Consider the following 21,819-nt stretch of genomic DNA (forward strand, 5'->3'; position numbering starts at 1 on the left):
CCAGCACCCAGGACGTGCTCTCCTCTTGATGCTGCCATCAGGAAGAAGGTACAAAAGCCTCAGGATTCATACCACCTGGTTCAGGAATAGTTACTACCTCTCAAATATCAGGCTCTTGAACCAAAGGGGATAACTACATTCAATTTCACTTGCCAATGGATTCACTTTTAACGACTCTTCATCTCATGATATTTATTGTTTATTTATTTATTTATTTATTATTATATCTTTTTGTATTTGCAGTGTGTGTATTCTGCAGTCTGGTTGAACGCCCCAGTTAGGTGCTCTTTCATTCATTCTGTTATGGTCACTATTCTATAGATTTATTGAGTATGCCCACAAGAAAATTAATCTCAGGGTTGTATATGGTGACATATTTGTACTTGGATAATAAAAAATACATTGTACCTTAAACTTTGAATAGTGGTCTCAAAGGAATTCTCAAATTTCAAACTGCAATACAGTTAAGAAGGTTGCCCAGCTTCAAAAGGGAGTCTGCAGTGACAGAGCATTAGGTCAGTTCTCTCGCTAACTCACGGATATTATTGAACAAACTGAACCAGGTTTTGAAGCTCTTTACAATTATTCCAATATGAGAAAGTATCCTAAATAAAAAAAATCTTTAAATTATTTTGAGCCTGGTGTTGCATGCTAATGCTTCTGGCTTTGTTTAGAATCGTTGGCCTTCGATAATTAGCTAGGTCCTAAACTTCCATTTACAGGCTGTCAAACATGGAAAGCCTGTGGTTACTGAGAGACAGAGGAAGGTTGAATCTACAGCACTCAGCAGAAGATTCCATGCTTGCTGGCATTCCCCAGCACTGAACTGAGCAAATTGTCTCTCATATCCTGTGCTGACTATAGGGCTTGTATTGGGAGGCTAGGATCAAACTGGCAGATCTAATTTTTTAAAAATATTTATAGTTACTTAGTTCAGATGAATCTGGTTGAACTATTCAAATGTTTAATATTTTTGTATTTACTTTGTTCAGTTTAAACAATTGTTAAGTTTCTCTGAATGTTAAAATAAAATTTTTCATAATTTCCTTCATAATGGAAAAACCAATTGGCTGTCAAAGCCTGCAAAGATGATGTGCGGTGGGGGTGGGGGAAACAGCGTCTCCTCACTGTACTGTCCTACTCTGGGATGCTTCTGACTAGCTTAATTAGCTCTCCACATTTGAGCCAACCGTGAATGGGCTTGGGGAGGCTTTGGGGAGAGCTTCTGGGTGGAGAAGGCAGCCAGCAGTTTCCACCTCTGATGTGGCAGCGGAGGCAGTAAATGGCAATGAATCCAATTAAGATCCCATGAAGAACTAAAATAAATGAAATGTTTCCTCCGTGGTCCACTAAGATCAATTAACAAACCCCCATGTCAAAAAACATATACTGCTGTACACTGAAGGACAAAGCCATTTCCGTAACTCCTTACGACATAGGTATCGATTTAGCCTGAGTCTATTCCAGACCACAGAACAATCACCTGTTCTTGTACATAAGAAATAGGAGCAGGAGTAGGTCATCTGGCCTGTCGAGCCTATCTTCCATACATTGCCATCAACTCTTACCAGATTCTGCCATTCGCTTACATATGATGGGCAATTTACTGTGGGTTATTAACATACCAACTCACACATCTTTGAGAGAAAACCAGAGCATTTTGGGGAAACTCACCATTCAGGGGTTGAATGTACAAACTCCACACAGGCTGCATTAGAACACAAGATGCTGGGGATGTGAGGCAGTACATCTGCTAGCTGCCTACAGATTTCCAATTACCTACTGTGGCACAGAAAGAGGCCGAGCTATTCACTGCATCCATACCAGCTCCTGTACATAATTTCCTCTAGTCTCATATCCCTTAAGTTCTGCAGCTTACTCTCTTGCACACATCCTAACTTACTTTTGACTCTTTCATTGCTTGAGGAACCCCATTTTCATGGGGAGAAGGTGTAAACTCCCCACTGACAGGTTCCAAGATCAGGATCAAACTGGAGTCACTGCAACTGGGAGGCAGCAGCATCAACCTTCAGAGACAGGAAGGAAGGAGGCTTTGTTTCAACGACACTACAATGGTGATATATGTACACCAGTGGCATGGAATGGCATCAAGTTGCCGACCAGAGCAATCTGGAATGAGTTCCATTTAGGGCCCCAAACAGTCCTCAGTGAGGTAACACCTACGAATCTGCTAGGATCATATATTGTATCGGGTGCTCCCGATATAGCTTCCTCTACATTGTAAATTTGGGGCCGCTTTGTTGAGCACCTCCGCTCCATCTGCCAAAAGAGGAAATTCCCGGTGGCCAAACACTTTAATTCCAATTCCCATTCCTGTTTTGACATATTGATACATGGCCTCCTCGTGTGCCAAGATGAAGCCATTCTCAGGGCGGAGGAGCAAAACCTTGTATTCCATCTAGGTAGCCTCCAGCTTGATGGCATGAATATTGATTTCTCCTTCTGGTAAAAATTTTTTTCCTTCCTCCTCCCCTCTTCTTCTATTCACCACTCTGGCCTTTTACCTGCCGATCACTTCCCCCAGGTCCTGGCCTCCTTCCCTTTCTCCTGTGGTCCACTCTCCTTTCCTATCAGATCCCTTCTCCAGCCCTTTACTTTTCTCACCACCTGGCTTCACCTATCACCTACCAGCAAGCCCCCTCCCCCTTCCCCCACTTTTTATTCGGCATCTTCCCCCCTTCCTTTCCACTCATGAAGAAGGTCGTGGCTTGAAATGTTGACTGTAAATTTATTTCCATAGAGGCTGCCTGACTTGCTGAGCTCCTCCAGCATTTCCTGTGTGTTGTGATGAAGAGTCCACTGAATGTGCCAGACTGAAAGGATGGATTTACCTTGAAGGCATTGGAATAGCTATGTCAAATCCATGTTGTCTTTAGTAATTTTATACAGGTTTCCACAAGCCTTGAATACTGAATGCATATACTTTTAGAGAGTGCATGATACCTGCAGGCACATGAAGAAATCTCGAGATATAGCTATTATGTTAGGGTAAAGAGGTTCAACTACAAGACCAGGTACATTCCTAGATAAGTTTTCACATTTGATGGTGCACCCCTACCTCGATCTTCCATTTCTTCCCTTTCACCTTTAGCTGTTTAAAAAGGTACATAACGAACATTCTTTTTTCCCCTGTTCATTAGATAGCACCTTGCTCTCAATCTTTGAAACATTCCATGCTAATCTGTTACAGGTAGACTCTCTCCAGTCTAGCACTCATGGGTCATAATGGATGCCGGACCACAGAAATTTTTCTGAGCAAGAGAGGGTTCTGAGAACTGCAATTTGAGCTCTCTGTAAATTGGAAATGCGGGCAGCACAGTGGTGTAATATTTAGGGCAACACTTTACAGTACTAGCGAGCTGGGTTCGATTCTCGCTGATGTCTGTAAGGAGTTTGTATGTTCTCCTTGTGACCATGTGGGTTTCCTCTGGGTGTTGCAGTTTCCTCCCACAGTCCAAAGGCATGCCAGTTGGAAGGTTAATTGGTCATTGTAAATTGTCCCATGATTAGGCCAGGGTTAAAACAGGGGTTGAAGGACAGCAAGGGCCTCTTCCACAATGTATCTCACTAAATAAATAAATTTGGTTGTACAGGTAGGTTAATTAGCTATAATTAGTTAATAAGTTCAAATTAATGAATTAGTATAGACCTATATACTTGGAGTATTGTGTCCAGTTCTGGTCACCTCACTATAGGAAGGATGTGGGAGCATTAGAAAGGGTACAGAGGAGATTTACCAGGATGCTGCCTGGTTTAGAGAGTATGCATTATGATCAGAGATTAAGGGAGCTAGGGCTTTACTCTTTGGAGAGAAGGAGGATGAGAGGAGACATGATAGAGGTATACAAGATAATAAGAGGAATAGATAGAGAGGATAGCCAGCGCCTCTTCCCCAGGGCACCACTGCTCAATACAAGAGGACATGGCTTTAAGGTAAGGGGTGGGAAGTTCAAGGGGGATTTTAGAGGAAGGTTTTTTACTCAGAGAGTGGTTGGTGCGTGGAATGCACTGCCTGAGTCAGTGGTGGAGGCAGATACACTAGTGAAGTTTAAGAGACTACTAAACAGGTATATGGAGGAATCTAAGGTGGGGGCTTATATGGGAGGCAGGGTTTGAGGGTCAGCACAACATTGTGGGCTGAAGGGCCTGTACTGTGCTGTACTATTCTATGTTCTATATTACAGATTCAAAACTTCCCAACTCACAGAAAGCCAGTCTAGAAAGTTTCAACCAAGAGTCACTTTTCCATTTATCTAATTGATGTTTCTGAAACTCAAGAAGGAGCTTTGCAAAATCCATGGTATTCCAGGTTTTCTCTTCAATTTTATTTGGATGTGCCCGGTAGTGCTGAAGTGCAGTTCCAGTCCTCAGCTGTTCACTGGAAGGGGAATTAATTTTAAATGAGATAATTAAGAATTACTTTCATTAGTTTAACCGGTTAAAAAGAATCTCAGGGCTGTATATGGTGACATGCATGTACTCTGAAATAAAATTTTTACTTTGAACTGTTTGATTTCTAAAATCATATTGGTTTCTGATGCTGACTCTCATCTCTTGGAGAAACCAAGTGGCTGCTGTGACGAGAATACACATAAATTAAGATGTTTGCTGGCCTGGGCTTGCACCAGTGGCATCAGCAGTTGGTCTGCCACCTGTCCTCCGGGGAGGGAGAGATAAGGCACACTGAAGCAGCATTTGGAGATGTTAATGAAGGAGCCATCAGTCTGGGTATTGTCAAGAGCGGCTCCCCCCCTTTGAACCCTGAACTGTTTGAAGTGATGGACAGGTGATCTGGAGATGTGTAATGAAGGAATGGGAGAGAGAGCTGTCTAGAGCGGCTCCTCCTTTGAACCCTGAACTGTTTGAAGTGATGGACAGGCGATACCCAGCAGAGGGATAAAAAGGGACAGGTTCGCTAAGGCAGGACATACACGACACTCGAGGTAACGAGACTCTGGAAGCGGTGCGCCTCTCACGAGTCGGTGGGAAGTACCGGGCCACAAACGCACAGGGTGGAAAGGTACAATCAGCGGGATCCCGGTGTGTGTCCACCCTTGCTTGGGTGCCGGGTTCACTGCAGAGGATCGACCGCATCTGGAGGAGGGGTCACAGTCGGTGACCTCAGGTGACATCACAAAGGACTTGCCCGAAAGCTGCTTGTGAGCAATATTGCAGGTCTGTGAGTGGAAGCCGTTTTGAATGATCAGTCGTTCTCGTTCTCTCTCTCCCTCCCCCCACGTTGTCCATCGCCATGGCAATGATTACTGCGAACTGAACTAAATTGAACTGGACTTTGTGTCACTTTGAAATTGGTCATTTACCCCTAGACAACGATAGAGCTTGATTGATGCTGTTATCTTAATTCTGTGCACATGTGTGTTTATCATTGCTGAACTGTTGCATTTATTATCCTTTCGATTACTGTGTTGCTTGTTTCTTTAATAAAACTTTCTTAGTTCTAGTAATCCAGACTCCAACTGAGTGATCCATTTCTGCTGGTTTGGCAACCCAGTTACAGGGTACGTAACACTGCTTTTTTAGAAAACTGGAATCAGAGTACAATCCAATTCCTGGGTTACTCAGGGGTACACTGAAAGTGGAAATCATGTAATGTGAAGTACCAAATCAATAAGAAATAGCGGGTTAGGGACCTTGCTAACCTTAACTTGGAACATCCAGATATTCAACTGCAAACTAACAGATTTATTAAAGGTATTATTAATTTTTTTTTCACAATGGCAATCAAGCATATTAGTACAGTGGATTCTGTTTAATTGGGGAACATCAGGACAGGTACATTTTGGCCTATTTAAGTGGCTGCCCGAATTAGCCGAAATTTGATGGAAAGAGTTTAAAAAAATAAAAAAGACAAACTTCTGTTCAATTGCATAACAAATTATGTATTTAAATAAAATACTGAACAAATTAGAGCACTAGAAATACTACTGGTGGTTGCCCATCGTATCCGACGACGAAAAGAAACCGTGTGCGAGAGTTCTCAAAATGAAAATGCTGTTGTACTCTGACAGTTGCACTCTCGTGACCTCGGAAGTCCCAGCCCAGTGGAACAAGTAAACATTTCCCCTGGTTGCAGTGGATGACCGCGACTTCTTCTGTACTTCATTGTGCCCTTTGTTCTCCACGCAGTGCTGGAGAACCACCTTCCTGGCTGTTGGATCACGTTGTAGGTCTCATCCGCCCAGTTCACCGGAATTGACTTTGCATGTCCCTGACTCAATGGGGAACAAAACCTACCGGTACTGTCACCTGGTTCATTCCACCTGCCAGAGCGTGTAACAGGTGGGGTACAGCTGGCTACTTAGGGTCACAGGTGAGAGCTGAGTGTCTGATGGGGACCAAATGTAACATTCAAGATGATTGTCGATCCCTTCAGTTCTTCATAATTCCTAACTTTTTTTGAAGTAGTGATATAATTTCTTTTTCACTCCCAGCCATTTCTGGAATTTCCAAGTCTAAATGCTTGAAACCGCCATGAGCAAAAATTCTGATTCGTCTCACCAACAGTATTGTCTTGCCTGAGTCTCGCCAACAATCAGTGAAAAAAAATCACTGGTTCTTAAACACACAAGTGATATTATTTAAAAACTGTTAGCTCTAAAAATGGTGTCTAACAGCCACACAAACACACACAAATGGTGCTAATTAGAACCTGTTCTGGAATAGTTTCCTGTCCCAATTAAGCAGTACAGTGTCCTGAATAAATAAAAGGATCTCCGGCTATTTTCTCGATTAGTTTTTGTTCTTTAAGAGTTGTCCCAAATAAGCCGCTGCCCCGATTAACCAATGACCCAATTAACCAGGGTCCACTGTGTATAGTAATTTCTGGGCTGATTAGCGATGTACAGCCAAACAAAGAGATGGATAATTACAGCTTTCATCACACCCAACGGAAGTGATAGCGGAGAACTGGATCTGCATTGTCTGCCTACCTCATCTCCTTTATCTGTATGAAAGAAGCCAGTTCATCTCTGAGATGCAGATAAAAATGGGGGAACAAAATATGAAGGGTTATTTTCAAAAATGATAGTGCAAGACTAAAACTGCTCCAGGAGCTCCAACCGTCTTTCGGCTATCATTGGTCATTTGTTTTGCTTCAAGTATGCATCAGAAGGTGGCTTTTCTGGAAGATAAGTGAAGTCAATTTTCTTTTAATCTATTTGTACAGTTTCCTCAATAACATCTCAATGCGTCAACAATGCATTTGGTATCTTGTTAGCTGCTTCTCTTTTAGCGTACTCCTCCATGGCTTTATACACTTGAACCACAGAAATGAGAGATCAGAAGCTACCTAGCTGTCCCTTATTGTGTGAATGAGTGGCTGAAGAGGACAACAAGATAGTTCACTATTCCACTTTATAAATCAACTGAATGCAAAACCTAAAAGAAGCTTGCAGAGGTCCATTACTATCTTTAGAGTTCATTTCATACTTTCAGTGGTCAATTTAAAGCAAATTTAGTAAGTATACGAAACACTGAATTTCTTATGAGCAAATTATTTTCTGGTGTTGACCTGTCTTTTGGTGCTTTGCAGGCACATGCTCTCTGAACCGGTATTCTTACTTGGTTGGCAGAAGTTACATTGTAATCTGAGTGGGTTTGGTACTGTCAGTCATAAATTCAATTCAATCTCACAACGTGGACATCCACTGTTTTCAACAAGGATAGATTGTAACCTTTCGGAACACCATACCAGCAAGAAAATAGTCAAGGGAATTAACATACACAATTATCATTCCTGTCACAGAAGAATTGCATTCTTATCACCAGCAAACAACAATAAATAAAGGCTGGAATTGGAGGGAAAGGAACTTTGACATTAGCTTTCAGCATTCTATTGGAAACATAACTACCCATTGCAATGTGAACTCCAATGTTAAAATGTCTGACCCAGGAAAAAACAAAGTAACGCACACAACATGCTGGAGGAATCTAGCAGATCAGGCAGCAAAATCGGTTGACTTTCAGAAAAGTAGAGAGATATCTGTATATGCACGCTAAAAGGAAAAATGTGAAATATTCTAACATTCCTTAAAGCAACACATCGCAGTAAGAATAAACCTTGCTGTGTGAAAAGGTGACAATCTGGAAACTGTTTCAAGATGCTAGTTTCTACTTCGGTGAATTTATTATAAGGTTTTGGGGGAGGTACAGCCCCACCAAATAAAGGTAGCCCACAGTCAAAAGAACAATGCAAGATCACTTCAGCTCAAAACATTTTCCAAATATATCTGCATATGTTTTGAAACTGCCCATGAACAATGTCTCTGTGCTCACAGTGGGAACGATAGCTGGACTGGTTGTTGACAGAAAATCAAGGACAGAACTTACACACTTACATCCATTTACAGACTGCACGACTGATTCTCTCTCCCTCTCTCTATGAAAATAAGCACATTGTCCAATTTAATTTCTGAATAGCTATTTGAATTAGTACCAGTCGCAACAATTACCACCCTGGTATTGGGATTCCATACCTTGGCTCGTTCCAGACTCTTTCTTTGGTCGTGGTACGCAGCTGGACTCTTTAGAGCTACAGTAACAAACAGAACAAATACAGACTGATTAGCAGGTAGATCAGCTAATTCCCATTTCTAAAATGCCCATCGTTATTGATAAATTCCAGCCTGCCAAAATCTCAGAGGATCCCATATCAACTTTGTGATGACACAAATTACCCTTTCATCAAAAAGTAATTTCAGAGTTGTTCTAAACATACTAAGATTATATATAACTAATATGCAATTTCAATACTTTATTCAAATAAAACCCATCTGTAGATATATAGTGTATGATAATAAAGCATTAAAGTTGTACTCTTTACATGTTCTATGCTGAATTCTGCCGTGTTTAATTGAAGTCTTGAAGTTAGCAACTTATCAGATATGCAACACAACTAGACGTTAACCAAACATCTGAAATTCATTTGCAACATTTAACAAATAGCTTCTGCTAATTTAGGTACCTTATGAAATCATGTGAGTTTGTGTTTGTGTGGGTGATTCAATCCAGCACATCCAATTTACTATTAAAATTCCAGAGTGAATCATTGTAGAAAATGTTCCCATTTCTCTCAATCCCACATTAATCTTAACATGTACTGAATTCATGAGGGATTTAACTACCTAAAAAAACTGCACTTGAAAAAGTGGTTGTTCTTAGCTTATGAACTAAGATGATGTCGGGGGTGAAGTTGATGGAAGCTTCCTGAAATAAATAGCTATTATACACTGCAGTGAATAATTGCCCAACAAACTCTGTGTTATCTATGTACAGCTATCTTGAGTTTGCTGGTGATAAATACAGTTAAATTGTACTTAGTAATTAATCTTCCAAAATTTAGTTACATTGGCATAGCCATGTGAAAAAAAATCTTGCTCTTTGGCAAACTGCATGAATTTTCTCCTCTGTAATGAGTGTAAAACTGCATCTAGGACCTATCATTTCCAACTAAGTGAAGCAGAGCATCTCCTCCATTTAATAAGGGACTTTAGCAGATGTAATCCTTATTCTTTCACCTGACAGCTGTGATGGCATTGAAACTGAGGTACAAAATTTCAACGTCAGCAAACGTTATCTTTGCTTTTTCCAAGTTACAGATAGTTATCTTTCAATTTTGCCTCATGCACCTGGTTTATGTACTTTTCATCCACAAACAGTAAAGTCAAGAGTCAAGTCTGATTACGTCAAGTGAAAAATGAAGTTGCAAAGAGAACTGAAGTACACCGGTGCAGAAATTGCAAAGCATCTGAATTGGGGGGGAGGGGGAGGGAGGAACGGGGGTCATTTGTCCACCAGCATCATCTGTTACCAGTCAGTCAGTCGCAGCACCAGTTACTGCCCCAAGACGCAGCTCGCTGGCCTGCAGAAGTAGGGAGACTGGCCAGGTGGAGTGACAAACAGAATCTGAGACATTTGGATTGTAAGGTTTCCCAGCATGCTTTGCTAGAGCATGGCCAGACAAAATCTGAAGCTGTGGGAGATGCTACATCAGGTTACCAAATGCTTTTAATGCATCTGAAAGAAGCAAATGGTGATGAAGAGAGATTTAGAACAGAAGACGATAATTAGAGTGCATCACAATTCTGGAATATTGTTACACTGCAATTGTATTAATGCCATGTAGATTAATACATAACTACACAATGCAATAACATAAACTAAAACACAATCACAACATCGTATGATAATGATACTGTACATTATTTAGGGAACGAAAGCTGACATTCTTAACTGATTTGGGATTTCTTATAAAAGAAGCTCTGCACCCACCAACATACTGTAATTGATTCTTGCCTGCTTGATCATGGGCAATTAGAGTTGGACAATGGATGCTAGCATTGCTGCATATCCCATTAACAAATGAAAAACAATACACCAAATTTCACTGTCCAATAATATTTGACTTCTGGTAATTCTACCCAAGTTTTATGCATAAACCTGTGAAAGAAGAGAGGTTTTCTAGTCTGACATCCTTATGCATATGGGTGTGAATATCAGGAAATTTTGCAGCTTCAGTTTCTGATCTCCCCACTTTTTGGAATATACAGATATAATGCAATTTCCTATAGATGACAAAAGTGCGACACCCTGGAAAATCCTTCATTGAATAACGTAGTAGATACACTTTCCAAAGATGACAGCTACATCAGGATTAGAATTGCTGTTCACATACCGGCATATATCTCCTCTTCAACGAAACTTTGGCAGTGAGTCAACGTTGAACAGCATTAAACTAAGGTTCATCCCAACAGTAAGAGTCACCACACTGTGTGGGGCACTTGAGTACTTTTTTTGTGATTGAATCAAGCGTGTTCTGCATTTGGCACTGGAAATTAAGCACCAGTGATTATCTGGACCCTCAGGAACTTTGCTTACTGTGTCACTGACTTCCATTTAGCCACACCAGCATGGCTGAAATGTCTGACCTTTCACCTTTTTGAATGGAGCTGGGAGGAATGTTTTTCAGATAAGCAGCTTTCTTTTTTTTTGATCTTAATGGTCAGGCCCAAATCAAACTTGCAATCTTTTGGGAAAAAAATTCTTTCATGTTGCTTCATTTGCACAGAAGTACAGCGACTTCAGCTGTGTCTGTTCTACAATGGGACAAGAAACTATAAGCTTCTGACATTATTACAAACTGGCCCAAACTGACAGTGCTGCAGGGAAGATTATTAGTGAAAATGTTAATAACCAAACCCTGAACTATACAGAAGTCCAAACACAGCTATCAAAGTTTGCTTGGTAGCTTTGTCTGCTTACTTTGCACCTTGAAGAAAAGAGATGTGCCACTTAGTCACCTAATCTATTGACCTTTCAGCCTGAATATCCCTTCAAGCGTTAACAAGCACAGAAGTCACATGTTCAGACTACAGTTATGTAATGTCTATGATAAAGCACAAAGTGATCATTGCCAGATCATGTCCTGTTCGTTTAGTAAGGTCACTAAAATGATATGCCAAAGCCAATGTTAACCGAATAATTTGCTCTTTGTGTGGCTCTCAACAGCATCTAAAATCTCATTCTTAATAATAAATTAAAAATAGTAGACGCTTGGTCATGACAGATATATAAAAGTATATGTTTATATCTATTGGACCTGGATAAGTAAAACACCTGAATGGGACTCACATAAAACCAATGTGCAAAGAAGTTCATTGCAAACACTTTTGGACATTTATCTTCAGTAACCAAGTAAGAATGCTAAAAAAGGTTACTGTTTTTGTTTGGCGAGCCAATGTAAGCCTTAAATGCAGGATGATTCTTACCCCAATATTAATTTTATATCATATGACTTTGTGATGAGCCATATGATATGAAAGTTAGAAAGAGCCAATGGGCTCATTGAGTCCATGCTGGCTCATAGAATAATGTCTGAACCAGTCAGGTAGGTATGTGCAGCTGTCCACCCGACCCAATTGAAACCTCTAATACATTCCCTATTGTTACATAAAGAATAGACATGAGCAACAGACTCCTGTAGATTAAGGATTTTCAAGATAATTGTATGTAAACATCAGTGATAGCTTGTATCTTTCCAACTGTTCATAATTCTGTTCCTAGTGGTTGATCGTAGCAATTGCATTTCAACTAACTTTAAACAGTTCTGCTTAGAGTTAGATGCATTTTCCTAACTCCTTTGGTTTTGTTAATGGAAATATGCTCATTCCAATTTATTCCATCAAGTACTGAACTAGTGAATGTATCCTCTTTCTCACTTTAAAGGCCAAAGTAAAATATCCATTTAGATTTTCCATCATATTCCATCAAAATACTTGGCTCAATGTATATAGCAGAGTGTTAAGTGAGAAATTTTGAATTCGACCCCAGAACCAGAGCTTCAAATAATAAGCATTGTTCCCATTCATTGTATTCACTGGTTCAGAAGGACACAAATGTTTCCGTAGCTTCTCTTAATGGGGCGGTGGATGGCGGGGGCAGAAATAGTGTTGGATGCATTTTGTATACTGTCCAACATTGAAAGCCAGCCCAAAGGATAAACTTGTGATCTACTTCACTAACATGAGAAAGTCTGCAGATGCTGAAAATCCAAAGCAACACACACCAAATGCTGGAGGAACTCAGCAGGTCAAACTGCATCTATGGAAATGAACAAATCGTTGATGCTGTGGACTGAGACCTTTCATCAGATTGCTTTTCCTCCAGCCCTTTAGCTTTCCCACCATCCACCTGGCCTCAGTTATCACCTTCTAGCGAGCTGCCTTCTCCTCCCCACACTTCTTTAATTCTGATGTCTTCCCCCTTCCTTTCCAGTCCTGATGAAGGGTCTCGTCCAGAAACGTCGACTGTTTATTCATTTCAATACATGCTACCTGACATGTTGAGTCCCTGCAGCATTTGGGATCTATTTCACTGCTGCTGAGGTAGATTGAGGATTATTTAAATAAATAAACAATAAATATCAAGAACAAGAGATGAAGAGTTATTGGAAGTGAGTCTATAGGTTGTGGGACCAGTTCAATACCAAAGTTCAAAGTGAAGTTATCCCCACATTTTTATAGAAAGGATTTACAATATATACCAGTGCTCTCCACCATTTCTCATCTCTAGCCTTAATACTTTCACCCACTTGGATCTCCTCTTTTGTGATGTCACGGCAATGCTATTCTTAAACCTACCAGAATGAGAACAAAGCGCTGAATGGTCTCTTTTGATGATGTATATTTTTATTTCCCTACATGCATCATCCACTGCTTTTAGTACATTTCAGGGAAAGCACTGCAGACTCTCTGCATGCCAGGGCTCATGTCAAGGCTTCTGGAAGGATAGCTATGTTGAAAGCTGTCAGGAATAGGAATGATTCATATAGTGTGATACCTGAATAGACTTGCTTATCACCAAGGCAGTTTGAATTTGTTCAGTCTTCTTAACACAAGTACATATGACCTGTAGCATGTCCTATTGGTTTGCTTATTCAACATATAACTAGGCAAATTTAATTCATTTATTTATTGAGATACAGCTCAGAAAAGGCCCTTCTGAGCCATGCAGCCCAGCAACCCACCCATTCAGCCTCAGCCGAATCTCACGGGAGAATTTACAATGACCAATTAATGGACAATCCGGTACATAGAAACCATAGAAACTACAGCACAGAAACACTTTTGGCCCTTCTTGGTTGTGCCAAACCATTTTTTGCCTAGTCCCACTGACCTGCACATGGACCATATCCCTCCATACACCTTCCAATCCATGTATCTGTCCAATTTGTTCTTAAATGTTAAAAAAGAACCAGCAATTACCACCTCGTCTGGCAGCTCATTCCATACTCCCACCACTCTCTGTGTGAAGAAGCCCCCCCTAATGTTCTCTTTAAACTTTCCCCCCTCACCCTTAACCCATGTCCTCTGGTTTTTTTCTCCCCTTGCCTCAGTGGAAAAAGCCTGCTTGCGTTCACTCTATCTATACCCATCGTAATTTTATATACCTCTATCAAATCTCCCCTCATTCTTCTACGCTCCAGGGAAGATTTGATAGATTTGATCTTTGGACTGTGGGAGGAAACTGGAGCACCTGGAGGAAACCCACACAGTCATGGGGAAAACGTATAAACTCCGTACAGACAGCTGCGGGAAATGAACCTGGGCCGCTGGCTCTGTAAAGCGTTGTGTTAACCACGCTACCGTGATACGTACTACAGCACAGGAAAATGTCAACCACCCTTCAAGACTTTCCTTTCACCTGATTTACTTGGTGTAATCCCACTCTCCAGGTTGCTCCTTCCATTTAATATGTGTCTTTTTTATGTGATTATTTCTAAATTAACACATGCTGTCTGCTTTAATAGCGTCCAATGCTGCAAGTTAGGTCACCCTGAACAGTTTTACTGCAGGCATATGTTCAATCCACTTGAGTAATCTTTAGGTATTTTAGTAATGTTTACTGCCAGACAGCTAAGCAATGGTGCTTGATGCTTTTAACTCAAAACGCTTTGCTAATCAATCTTTTTGAAGATAGCAGCTCAGCAGAGTGTTCAACACATAACTATGCAACTACAATTACTTACACAGTATTACAAAAGTCAACATGTAGCTGAAAAAGAATGGAAAGAATGTCCACTCGTGAATCCTGATCCTGGATGATTCTGAATTAACTAAACCTCATTACATACGCAGGTCTATTATCATACCAATTGGAAAAGTCCAGATCACCCCAAATTATCCAATCTCCAATACAGTTATTTCAAAAAGGGACGTCTGGGTGCAACGGCTCAAACTTAAACACTTCAGAATCAACTCAATGCCTGAATGTAATGTTGGCAGGCCACACTGCATTGATCACTAGACACAAAATAAGAACAGTCTTTCAGGAAGCTAGTTTCCAAGGGCCTGCCAACAAGGGGAGACGCCGGGCAGGTGGGGGGAGAAGAGAGAAGGGTAGAGGGGCGGCACGGAGGGCAAGAGAGAAGGGCAAAGTGCGAGAGAGGCAGGGAAAGTTAAAAAGTAGACATCTTAATAAGCTAGGGATTCATCAACTTTCTTTAGCTGACTTATGGCTTCTATTCCTTTGGCCTCGCTAATCAGTAGTTTTTTCAGAGAATTGTTTTACGATTGTAAAGATTTGCGTATTACTTACCCCATTCTCTTGCACCACTGGCTAATTTTGCCAGTATTGTGCCCACTAGCAACAGCCCTCGTCGGGTTTGTGCTGTTACTGTACGGCATCTTGGTAACACGAGGCTGGTGGATAGTGGCACGGACACTAGTGGCTCAATGTAACTAAAGTAGTGAGATAAGTGATCATGGGTTCAATGTCCATTTAGAAAACAGATGGCAAAGGGAAAGAATGCCTTGTTAATGAGGGAAGTCTTGGAGGCAGGAAGCCCCAACCTATTTTAGTTCCACCATATGAGAAAAGAATTCAAAGAAGTTGCCTGTTCTATTGACCTGCTCACTACATTTTTCCATATTCTATTTACTTTAAATCAAAATTACTGGAAATTTGAAATAAAAATCAGGACATTCTGGAAACACTCAGCAGGTCAGGACATGGAGAAGATGTTTCTTATAGTGAGGAAGTCTAGGTCCAAAGGTTAGAGCCTCAGAATACAAGGATTTCCCTTTAGAGCAGAGATTCTAAAGGGACATCTGCTCACTGCTCCACGATGTTCACTCAGCTCTGCACTTAAATGAGGCTCTGACCTGCTTGGGTGCAGTGATGACTGGCTTTGCGTCTGTAGTCCTGCGACATTTACTTGGCTCTGCCATGAAATGAGATTGTGGTCTGCACCAGCCACAGTGATGCCTAGCTTCGAGTCTTTCATAAAACTCCAGTTCTGAATGTTATCTGCTTACTTTTATTGTTTGCACTTTTTCCCCCCTCTCTAAGCACTGGGTGTTTGAGGGTCTTTTTTTTCAAATGGGTTCTTTTGGGGTTTCTTTGTTTTGTGGCTACCTGAAAGGAGATTAATCTCAAAGTTGTACAATGTATACACACTGTGATAATAAATGTACTTCGAACTTGAACTCTGAGATGAGGAGAAATTTCTTTCCCCAGATGACGACCAAAAATAAAAAATTTTGGACGGCTGTGGAAGCCAGGTTATTCGGTATATTTGAAATGGATGTTGATAGGTTCTTGATTAGAAAGGGGGTGGTGAGAAGGCAAGAGAATTGGGATGGGGCTGATAATAAACCTGACATGATAGAATGGAGAAGCAGATTTGATGGGCCAAATGGCCTAATTCTGCTCCTATGTCTTATGGTCAGGTGTCATCCGTGAAGAGAAAAGCAGCTAACCTTTCAGTTCCCCTTTCCACAGATGCTTCCAGGTCTGCTGAGTGTTTCCAGCATCACATTGGTTTATTACATATTTTAAGTAATAGTCATAAATCTATTCTGTAATTTTCAATTATAACATTAATTTCATTAACTTAGTTTTGCAGAATTTATTGTTTTTGTTTTGCTGTTACCATCAGTCACTTTTACAGGTTAGCACAACCTAGAAAAGTCTAGTACTTAACTGGCTCTGCACAAATTCCAAACACCCTTAGTCAAATGACTGGCAAACTTATCCACTTTTATCTGATTTGTTTAGGAGACGACTGCTGGTCAAAGTATATACTTCTCAGCAGCCTGAAACGTCATTTCTTAAATCATCAACTTGACCTCATTTCTGCAAAGTGTTTTTGGTCTTGATGAGAGTTCAAAGTTGCCTTTGCTCTGTGTCATGCAGGAAAGAGCTACATTTAAAAAAAATCGGTGCTTAATAAAAACAAATAGAATAATTTGTTTGCTCATTCACTTCAGAATCAAAATTCCTAAGATTGAAAAGCAATCAATGTAATTTCAAATCCAAGAAATATCATCCTACCCAGGTAGACAACCAACACTGCCGCTTTACAGCATTATCTGATGATTTAGACATTCCTGTGGTCTGGATGTTCAAGCTATCCTCCTTTATTTCAGAAATATCAGATGGTCACTAAGGCTTCAACAGCCACCTATATATACTTGGTCTAAAAAGATCTCCAGCATTCACAAAAACTATTAAGACACATAAATAAACATCTATGAGCTAATGTCTGTGTTTCCCTACATGCGAAAAAGGTTACATAGCTTTACCAAACAAACTGAAGGACTAATATTGACCTAAGGCAACTGATAGAGAATCATCAGTTGGACCACCCTGTAAATAACTTTGGTGATAATTCTTCCCTTTATTCTAAATTGCTATTATCGACCCCGATTTATAATTTGCTTAAGTCATGCAAAGTCAACTATTAAACTGTAGTTCTTCCTGCAGATACCCTTCTTCTGCCCATGTTGAGGAATGGGTCAATACCACGTTCCACAAGTCTGTGTGGGTCCTTGCTGTGCTTTTATTAATTCAACACATGCTGAACAGAATGTATTGGCTATTAGCACACTCAGTCATGGGTCTGCCACTGTATTTATCATTTTAACATGAACAGCTCAAAAATGGGTACTACAAGGTTTCAATCTACTTCTTGATATCCAAGTTATGACATACAATTCCTGGTGATTAATGGGTTATTTCTCAGATTTCCTTTCAATCTGAGAAGGGGGTGTTCTTTTTTTGCAAGGGAGGGGATTGGGGGTTTGATGTTATTGGCGCTGTTTTTTTGTGGAGAGGGTTGGGGCCTGGGGTTTAATGTTCAAGCTGCTGTTTTCCATGTGGTCAATCCGTCAGGGGGATTAATATATTTTCTCTCAATGACTCATGTAGTTTTTCTGTATTTTGTAGCTCTCTGGAGAAGACCAACATCAGAGCTGTATTGTACATGCGTACTTTGACAATAAAATGAACCTTTGATAGATATCAGATACCTTGTTAATTAAAAAAAAATTTTTGAACTTAATAATAACTTTTAGCAGATCTATTGATTTAATGTTAATTATTAAATACTCTATTGATGCAATTTATAGTGTTTGGGATCAATGTGAACCACAAAACATAGAATATAATTTCTAAGCAGCTTTGTTATCAGTAAAGTTCTTTTGATAAATTCTGATACCGTCCTTTCATACCAGCAAGGCCATCAAAGGTCAGATAATGGCCTTGGAGTTGCCTATTTGGATCAAGATATAAATACACCTAAAGTTGGATTTCAGTTCAGAGGAAATTCATGTTAAATGCATCAGTTCATTCATTTTCCTTGAATATATTTTTTATAAACTTTATATACTAGATTCTGAAACAATGAGTTCAAAAGCTAAATTCTTGTATTCATGCCAGAGTCAAATTATAAACACTGTTAAGGTGCTCATTGTATTTGTTATTTTTGACACAAATTGCAATTCAATATTTCTTCTGAAACCTACCTTGTCACCACTGTGATGCTAAAACTATTTCGCTATTATTTATCAAAAATTCTTATGGTGAAATAAGTTAATTACAAAAATTCAAATAGCTTGTAACTGTCAACATTTCTGGGTTTCTTGCATCCCCCTCTCCAGAACATTCCTTCTCTTCTTTCCTGACCTGTCTATGATTCCAGCCACCCCAAACAATCACCTTACTTGTATGATCACCAGCAAACCGTACAAGCACCACAATCAAGTGTTCCTCTGATTTATTTTCCAGGAATGAGTGGTTGACGTTGTCCCTGGCACAAGCATTCAGAAAGTGGTCCCGTGACGATATGATAAATGTTAACTTTTACATTTACACAGATCCTGCTTGGACTTGAGGGCCTGAATTATTCAGAGAGGTTCGCCAAGCTGGGTCTTTACATCCTGGAGCACAGGAGAATGAGTGGTGACCTCACAACAATTTGTAAAATAATGAAGGGTATGGATAGGGTCATTGTTATATTTTGCACCTTCAAAATATTAAACTAATACAAAGGAAGACATGGGAGTCCAAAATGTAGGTCGAACTTTGGGTTTACAGGGTGCACATGTATCACATGGTAGAGTGATGACATAGACAACTTACGTATTTATGCTTATAATTAATTATTTAAACAAACAAAGATGCTTAATCACACATACACACACACATATATGAGATTACTCAAATATTATTGACATATCAAATACACAACAGTCACAATCTTTTCTTCAAGGCTGCGGAATCCAAAACTCGAAATCACAGATACAATATCAGAAGGGAGAGATTTAAAGAACACCTGAGAGGTGACTTCTTTAGAGGGTAGTGAGAACCTGGAATAAACGGCCAGTGGAAGCAGAGGTGGTGGAACTGAAAGAGGAGATGCATATGGACAGACACGTGGAGGGGAGAGGCTTGAAACGTTAATGACTGAATACGAACAAGTGGGATGAGCAGGGAGGATGCTGTGGTTGGCGTGGGCTAGTTAGTTGGGCCTAAGAGGCTGTTTTCATGCCATATCACTCTATGTCTCTACAACCCAAGGCGAGGATTATTTCCTGGAGAGTGATCTAATGCAAGGTAATCCAATAGATGATCCACTGGATATTTCCATTAACAACCCTTGATAACAACTTCCAATCTTAATAAGTTTAACCAGTGACTAATGAGGGAATTTTGCAGATTGAAAGATTGAACCAAAGATCTGTGGTTTGTTTGAAACTTTATTTACTGCACATTCACATCATCAAATCTCCTCAGATTTTAAGCACTCACCGACACACCAGGGGCTATTTAGGGTGGCCAATAACATACCAACCCTCGTCTTTGGCATGTGGGTAGAAAACAGTGCTGTGGAGGAAACACAGGCCTAGGGAGAATGTGTGAACTCCACACAGATAACACTAGTGGTCAGAATTGAATTTGGTTTGCAGGAGCTATGTGGAAGAAGCATCACTGATTGCACCACTGCACTTCCTGCCAGCTCTAACTCGCCTGTTGATAATCCACTTCCTACTCAAACTCCATGGCTTATACCCAAACCACAGTAAATCTTATGCTTATACTCACTGACATACATGGGTCACTGGTCTGCCAATGCCCAGAATCGAAATTCACACTCCCCTTTTTCAAAGCCCTCCACACTTCACACCTTCCTATTATCGACGAACTGCACCAAACCTACAACCTTCTGAGATCTCAGTATACCTGGCATTTTGAGCAGTTCCATTGTCCCTTTAAATGCTATGGCCCGTGATCATTTATTCCTGGTAAGACTTGCAAGAACTCCCTTCACTCGCTCTGCACCCAGCTCAAAGCAATGTCTTTATCTTGGGTAAAGCTGCTTCAATATTACCCAATGTGTTGGGCATTAGACGCTATTGAAATTTCCAAACATTTAGCTGCCTTACGCAGTATTTTCAACATGTGAGAGACTTTATGTCACAAATGACCGGAGATTTATGTGTACTTTTTCATGAAACATTATATAAACAATTTTAATAATTATCCATGGTATGCATCCAACATTCCACAAAGTTATCATGACCATCACACTATAAATTTTGTAAAACAGTCAAAATTATACAAGCAATATAAAAAAGTCCAAGGGAAAAAAAATACAGGTTTTGTATAATTTAAATTGCTAACCTTTTAAATTCTACTTCAACTCATCATCTGAACTTGGAAATAGATCACTGGTTTAGTAGTGTTGAAAATACAGTACAGTTGATCAATTTCCTACCCAACAGCATTGTGAAAGCCCCAGCAACATTGTGAGTGGCTGGTTAAATATTAGGTCTAAAACCACTTTCCCTGGCTGACTTGCAATTGGGTCAAGACACAGCCATGTGACTAGTTTTGGCCAGGTATCAAAAAAAATACCATCTATGTTGAAAATCAACTGAACAAATATTTTACAGAAGCTGTCATTTTTCTCTCTAATAAATTCCACACTTTTAAATTTCTAACCAGATAAAAGTACGGAAAATATCAAATTTCACAACAGAACTATATATATTGTAAAACAGTTTGGAACTTGGGTGTCTATAAGATGGTGGAAAATAGTTGCTGACTCAAATTAGCAACAAAGCAAATTAAATGATTATATTGATGGCCCGCATTCTTTCTGTGGATTATTTTCAGACAGGCAAACTAGTTCAGCCAAGTTCTGCATGTAATCATTTGAAGCAACATGCAGAGAACAGCTGGTTAGAAAGTAAACTGCTTAAAGGACACCCTATACTACATAAGCTACATATGTTACACTCTACAAACCAGAGCTTGGAAAAGTCATTCTTTTCATAACCACAATTTAGACAACTAAAAGACAGCAAACTATTAGTAATCCCCAGGATGCCATAAGGTGAGTAGGCACAATACAACATTTGTTCAGCATTTATTGAATAAAAGGAATACAGGGTCTAAACAATGTTTCTGTATTTGCTTCTTCAAGCAGCTTAAAAATAAATTGGAATCTGACCAATGGAGGTTTCTAAATGAATCACATGCTGTAGGACTATCCCACTTCCCCAACCACCGGGCTGTGGACCGGTACCGGGCCGCAAAGCATGTGCTACCGGGCTGCGAAGAAACGAGATGATTTGGCGATATGAAACGATATGAGTAGCTGCACCTTTCCTCATTCCCTGTCACGCACACTGTTGAACTTGAAATAACTTAACGAATCATACCAAATAACACAGAAAACCTAAAATAACACTAACATATAGTAAAAGCAGGAATGATATGATAAATACACAGCCTATATAAAGTAGAAATAATGTATGTACAGTGTAGTTTCACTTAACAGAATCAGGAAGATAAAGTCAAAACCGATTTGTAGAAAAAAATTGGCACGTACACACATGCGCACGTCATGCGTGCGCACACAGGTGCCCGCACAAGGCTTCATGGTGATGGTAGACTTTCTTGGGGTAAACACAAGTGTCCCGTATTTGACTGCTA

General features: G+C 40.0%; 1 protein-coding gene across 4 annotated transcripts in view; it reads right to left on the reverse strand.

Annotated features, from left to right (window-relative positions):
- The window catches only part of myocd (myocardin), a 712,380-nt gene that overhangs the window by 57,089 nt on the left and 633,472 nt on the right, over nucleotides 1-21,819 (reverse strand). For all 4 annotated transcript variants that reach the window (XM_072242485.1, XM_072242488.1, XM_072242489.1 and 1 more), the window contains one exon: nucleotides 8,517-8,572. In XM_072242485.1, the coding sequence (XP_072098586.1) occupies nucleotides 8,517-8,572 (56 nt within the window). The remainder of the gene's footprint in view (nucleotides 1-8,516; nucleotides 8,573-21,819) is intronic.

This window comes from Mobula birostris, chromosome 24, assembly GCF_030028105.1.
Source record: "Mobula birostris isolate sMobBir1 chromosome 24, sMobBir1.hap1, whole genome shotgun sequence".
NCBI lineage: Eukaryota > Metazoa > Chordata > Chondrichthyes > Myliobatiformes > Myliobatidae > Mobula > Mobula birostris.